This window comes from Triticum aestivum, chromosome 2D (assembly GCF_018294505.1).
Source record: "Triticum aestivum cultivar Chinese Spring chromosome 2D, IWGSC CS RefSeq v2.1, whole genome shotgun sequence".
In the NCBI taxonomy this organism is placed as follows: Eukaryota; Viridiplantae; Streptophyta; class Magnoliopsida; order Poales; family Poaceae; genus Triticum; species Triticum aestivum.
In genome coordinates, this window is record NC_057799.1 from 390,309,934 (window position 1) to 390,316,476 (window position 6,543).

The 6,543-nt window shown below is 50.2% G+C and overlaps 1 protein-coding gene across 1 annotated transcript; it reads right to left on the reverse strand.

Annotated features, from left to right (window-relative positions):
• Nucleotides 1-1,530: 1,530 nt before the first annotated feature.
• On the reverse strand, nucleotides 1,531-3,816 carry LOC123049397 (uncharacterized). The gene is made up of 2 exons (XM_044472321.1): nucleotides 3,508-3,816; nucleotides 1,531-2,815 (listed from the first exon to the last, which is right to left on the reverse strand). Exon 2 carries the CDS (start codon nucleotides 2,781-2,783, stop codon nucleotides 1,794-1,796), a length of 990 nt encoding a protein of 329 aa, XP_044328256.1. The 5' UTR covers nucleotides 2,784-2,815; nucleotides 3,508-3,816; the 3' UTR covers nucleotides 1,531-1,793.
• Nucleotides 3,817-6,543: the final 2,727 nt, after the last annotated feature.

The following is a 6,543-nucleotide window of genomic DNA, read 5'->3' on the forward strand; positions in this document are numbered from 1 at the left end:
AATGATAGGTTTTTCACTGTGAATTTGGATGAGACCTTTGATGTTTGTACAGTACACAACGATAAGCATTTCATCGTAATTAATATCATCACTTGTTCTTCTTTTGTTCAACATGTAATTTCTTGATTTTTTTTCAATTCGATTAGTACATCCCGTGCCATGCAAGACCATATGTATTGCAAAAGCTCAGTTTCAAAGACTTTGAGAATATGGAGACGAGGAGGGCTCACTTAAAAACTAAACATAGTTATGCGTTTCGGGTTAAGCTGTACAATGCGGTCAATCACTCCCATTTCGGTTGCTCTAATTGGGAAGCTCTCTGCAAGGCATATGCATTTGACGAGGGTATGCAAATAACATTTGATATTCGTCCCGAAGACCTAACAACAACATATACACTAGTAATAGCATCAAGAACACACAATGTGGCGCTACAAACTAACAATTTGGCAGTAGAAAGTAACAATGTGGCACTAAAAATGATGCAAACTACCACTACATTATGAACGATCTAGGCATATGGCATCAACAAAGTAAGCATGCACTCTTGGTCATCCCCGAAACAGTGGATTTCGAATCCGGACGAATCTAGTAGAATCCAGTCGAATCGGATCGGGTCAAATGTACGTGCCACAATCTAATCTAGCACACTACGAACTACCCTAAGAACCCTAACTAAGAAGCATAGGGGGGTTTGAGAGCTTACAGTGGGGGTTGCCGGTGTAGCGTACGCCCGCTGTGGTGAAAACCCCGGTTGGAAGAGGGGTGTTGCCGTCGCCGATGAAGAGGACCCGACCATTCCCAGGGCCGCGGCCGTGCACCTCGGCCTACGCCGGCTCGAAGATGACGCCGACGTCCTAGAGCTCTCCTCCCCTTGCACCGGACGCGGAGGAGAAAACCCTCTTATGGGGGTAAAAATACCCCCATAAGAGGGGCCGGCAAAGGATGGCGCCGGCGAGTATTGGATCCCTGTGATGTTCGAGCCGATGGAGAGGACCACCGGCTCCGGTGGCGGAGCCGAAGCGACCGGCGCCGGCGCTGCATTGGCCCAAGGCGGCAGCATGTTGCAGAAAGGGAAGGGAGCTCGCAGTGCCGCCGCCAGATCTACTCCGGCCGTGGAGAGGCCGGCAACCCACCTCTCTTGGATGGGATTGCTGTCGGCGATGGCCGGAGTGGGTGGGGCGTGGCGAGACGGCGGCGTGACCATCGAAGAAACCGAACGTGCGATAAGGCGAGTGAGAGGGAGTGGGTGTGAACTGGCGAGGGAGGTGACAGGATGGGCGTGGGGAGTTATGAGCAGTCACGTCGTCTCCCACGCGTCACAAGGCATGTGAGCGCTCGCCACGCGTGAGCGAGCCTGGCTCGCAAAAAACGGCCGATTATGCCGTTCCTCCAGAGCCAGGCTGAGGCCTGCTTTGAGGTTCGTGCAGGCCAGGTTTTTAATGCAGCCCGGTCAATCAAACGGGCCAGATTCTTCTCGCGCAGGCCAGGCCCAACCTAATGCGACCAACCAAACACGTCCAAGGTGACTTAGGAGATACGAAGATACTTAGTTAGAAGGTCCGAGCAGAGACTAGAGATCCGTTCTACAGTATGAGTACAACAGAGTGGGCAAAAGAAAACACGCAACTAAGTCGATCTGGTACTCCAAACTACCACGCAGCCCTCTTCGTCACAGATAGGCCGCCACAGTTCACGCCGTGCCACCAACGCCTCCGGCTCCCTTTCAGCTTCAACTGTACTCGCTGACTCATATTTGGTTCTCCCTTGCTCTGCTTCTGCAACTTCCCTCGCTATGTCTGAGGGCTGTAGACTGTGCTGTTAACAGCCTTCAGTGGCACCCCATTCCGCAGCGCTGCGACCTTCTTCTCGATGCAAACCACCGCCATGAAAGGATCGAGCAGCCGCCACTGGTGCATGAAAGACAGGGATTGCTCGGCGCGCCGGGCCTCGTGTTCCAAGCACAGCAGCGTGTCCTTCAAATCACACAGAAAGTCGTGCATGTTGGACCATTCCTTTCCACAGTCATCTCCATCAACTCTGGACGAACGGATAAGCAGCCACTCACCAAAGCACTTCCATGCCCTGGCAAGAGAAGCCAGGCGCATGAGCTTGTCGGGCGACTCGTACATGAGGTCGATCTTACTCTTGTTCCACCTTTCCTTGTTGCCCTCGATCTTACTCTTGTTCCCCCTCTCCTTGCCCTCGATCTTCCACCCGGCGTCCAGCATCAGAAGATGCGCGTGCAGCCGGAGATGGTTCCAGAGCATTCCAAAGCCACAGCCGCCCGGTCGCCGCGCGATCACGCTGGTGATGTCAACCCTCTCTAAATCCAGGACACTGGAAAGTTCTGCTCTCTGGCTGCTGTGAGTCACCGCCCTGCGAGTGTACACCCGATCGATGGAAGGTGGCGTCGACTGTACCACGAGCTCAGAAGGCATGTCATGATGATCTGTGCAAGGCATTGCGTTCTGCATTTGTTGACTAGCACTGTGATCGAAGACATGATAGCTCGATAGGTTGCCCTGAGTGAAGGACTCCACTATGCGGCAGTAGCCCATCTTGCCGCTGGAGGCAGAGCCGGATGGCGGTATAGATGTTTTGCTTGCGCCTGGCTGTGAAGTGTTCTGCCCGCAGCCGAAAATCTCCTCAAAGATTTGTCTTTCCTCCTCAGAACCATCAAACGTGTCTTCTCTCAGCTCAGCAACATTCTTTTCAAACACCATCGTCATAAGATCCTCCTCGTTCATGCCCATTCCTGCCAGGAAGTCCATCCCATCCATCTTGTTTAGTGGTGCGAACTGAAGCAATCACACTGCAATGAGGCATAAACAAAGTTAGTGCACACATATTTGCAACATCAGGAAAATCCTAACTCGAGAGTCTCTAAATGCAGAAAATAATCACCACAAGAGGTAAGCTATGAGTTGCAAAACAGAGACATGTAACATGTGAGCTGGCCTGTCTAATACTCCCTGTCTCCGTGAGTAATAAACACATATAGTTTTTGACCCAAAAAAAAAGAACTGAAACAAAATCTGGAACAGAGTAATGATAGCATTAGCCTTTCAAGAATACAAAAAAGATTGTTTTGAAATATCAATTTTGGCTCAGTAGTAACTGTACCGAAGTGAAAGCACACATCAGAGTCGCAGAGCCCTGAAAGGCTGGACCTGAACCAGAATAGCAGTTCATCATCGCAACGCAAGGATGGTAGCAGGAACATCAACAAAATCGAAACAATGGGGTGATATCAGTATGCGACGCATTTCGACGGGGAAAAATAATGATACAGTAATTAATTACCATACAACAAGAGCAAAAAGGAAAAACCTAAATCCACATGCATCAAGATTCAAGAACTCTGCCCAACATTCCGGCACTTCACCATTTGCAGGGCAGACAGATCGATCACACCATCCATCTGACGCAGCGAACGTGCAGGCAGCGGGCGAGCGATTTCCCCCAATCCAAGAACCAGATGCAAGGATGAAGAAGATACCATACCAAGAACAGGCGGCGCCGATGGGAGCAATGGCGACGCCCCTTGCTTCCGAGAGGCTGACCTTCCGTGCCCGTGGGCAAGAAAATGCACCGCTCTATTCCCTCCCCGTTGGAGACCTCGCCTCCGCCTCCTCTCTTCTCTATCCACCAAGCTCTGTCGGTCTCTTTCACCGAAACCACCGCACCGAACAGTGGTGGCACTATCTCTTTGCCCCGGGGCGCGCGCGCAAAATCTCTGACTCGCACAGGGCAGGAGGTGGGAGGGGCGAGGGCAGAGCGCAAGCGGAATGCTGTGCCGCGTGTTTTTCTCGTTCAGAGGGTAGGTTGGTTTTGCCACTTGCCACAACCGGCCCTGCACTGTACTACAGCCGGCCTCCTCAAATAAACCGTGTATACGCGTGGGTGAACAGTGCATGATTGGTCATAAAATTTTGTCTCGTCCAAACTTCTCAAATTGACCCTCATATCCAGCTCATACCTGCGCGGCTATGAGGAGGCCCGGGCGCGTCAGACGCCTCTGTCACATTAGATCCGACAGGCAGGACCCACAATAAATTGCATCAATTCCTTCTCTTCTTTGTCGTCCGCCCAGGCCCTCCATAGCTCTGCCGCTGTCCCGATCCCTCAGTGCCGCCATCCCCGCCACAAACCTCCTCCCCGGCCGTCTCGATGCTTCGGATACCGTTGCATCCCCGGATGCCGCTGTGGTACGTCTGACTATTCTCAGACTACACCTTGTCCTTTATGTGTTCGACAAATTGTCCATCCATTTTTTGTGATTCTTTTGTAGGAAATTGATGAAATCAGATGGTTCATTGGATGAGGAGTATGGAAACACGGAGCTTGATGCGTTAATGCAAAAGGAATGAATAGGGAGGTGGAGCACATTCTGAACTTCGAGGGTTCAATCAAAGAGAGGAGAGTTCCGAATCGGGATAGAGTCGCTGGAACACGGCTTCTCTACAAGGACTACTTTCAACCCGTGCCAACACTCCCTGATACATGGTTTCGTCGACACTTCCGTATGCACAAACCATTGTTCTTCCTCGTGGTAGAGAGAGTGGAGGCATATGATTCCTACTTCAAGTTGACCCGCAATTGTTGTGGACAACTCTCGTTCTCTACTAAGCAGAAGTGCACGACTGCTACGAGGATGCTTGCTACCGCCGCTGATGCCGTTAGTGAGATGGTACGGATGGGGGCACATCCCTGAAGACCACTATGAGATTTGGTCGCCCCGTGGTGCGAGTGTTTGGAACAAACTGAGAGAGAACAAAATGTGTAAAATGCGGAAAAATTGATGGCTATTGGAGCACCAATAGACTTTTCATATATTCTTGGTTCAATTGATTGCATGCATTGGCAATGAAAGAACTGTCCTAGAGGTTTGCGTGGGATGTATCAAGATCACACCAAAGAGACCACCATCATATTTGAAGCAGTGACATCAAATGACTGTGGATTTGGCATGCCTGGTTCTTACAACGACATCAATGTGCTTCAACAATCTCCCATATTCAGGAGACTTTGCAATGGGGAAGCATCCTGTGCAACTACACTGTCAACAGGCACGACTACGACAAGGGGTACTACCTTGTAGATGGTATCTATCCTCAGCAGGTGGCGTTTGTGAAGACCATATCCGATCCTCATGGCAACAAACAAAGGCACTTTGCAGCAATGCAAGAAAGGATGTGGAGAGGGCATTCAAAGTGCTCCAAGCTCGTTGGGAAATTGCTCGTGGAGCTGCAATGATGTAGAAATCAGGGACTTTATGGCAGCTGATGACATGTTGTGTCATTTTGTATAATATGGTTGTCAAGGACGGGATAACGGGCAGCCCGAACCCATGATTTCGAGAAACCCGGAGAACAGGTACACATCACGGATCAAGATGCAGATCCAATTCTGCAGATGCATCAGAATCTTCGAGATGACAGGTGCACATGCAGCTACTCAATAATCTTATGGAGCATATATGGACCACAATAAAAACCAAGGAGGAAATCAAATAGTTTAATGTTTGAATTGTGCACTTCAAATAAATTTCATGTTTGAACTATCTATTTTCATGTATTAACTATGTGTTTTGAATTGTGAAACTACTCAATTCTCTTGTGATATTAATGTGTATGCCGAATGTGATGGATTTGCATACATTCGAGGGTTAGATATGAGAGTGTGAGTGGGTGTACGAACCGAAGGAAAAGCAACGGCGGCGGCGCTCGTACCCAACACCCAGTGTGCTAGGCTTTCTCCTGCCTCCCGCCGGCGCCGCTGGCGGTCTACCTCGTCTTCTGTGGTCTTAGGACCATGGAGGCGTGGTGGATTTCGACCCTTGCCGGCGCAAGGGCTCCGTTTGATGGTTTTTTGTGTTTTTCTAGGGTTTGTGTCCTGCTCAGAGATGTGGGGCGGTGGCGGCTCTCTGTAGATGGAATAAGGTCCTCCCCACCTAGCCCCTCTTCCGGTGGTGTTTTCAACATCATCGGAGGGCGTGTGGAGGTTGTTCTCCAGTAGATCTCGTGGGATTCGGTCGGCGTTTGTTTTCGGTGGATCCACGTGGTTCTGGTCTTTGTTCTTCTGTGTTCGTGTGTCTACAGTTAGGATCCTTTCGATGTATGTTTCTCTTCATCGGCGGCGATTGTTGTTCTAGTGCGCTGGTCCTATGGGGCCTCAGCACGACGACTTCCCAACTGTCTACTACAACAAGGTTTGCCCGGCTCCGATGAGGGAGGAGCGATGACGGCGGCGCGCCTTTGGCTTGCTCCAGTGCTTGTAGTCGTCGGTAGATGGTCTACGGACCTGGATGTATTTCTTACTTCTGGTATTCTATGTACTACATTGATAGTTGATGAATAGATCGGAAGTTTTCCTCGCAAAAAAAAAGAGATATGAGAGTGTGACTGTCTAGCATGACTTTAAGGGGCCGTCTGACGTGGATGTTTAGGGGGGCGGAATTTCTAAGTCCGACTGTGGATGCCCTAAGATTGGTAGACTGAAGAGGGATTCAAAATAGGAACTAGGAGCAGAGAGGCAGAT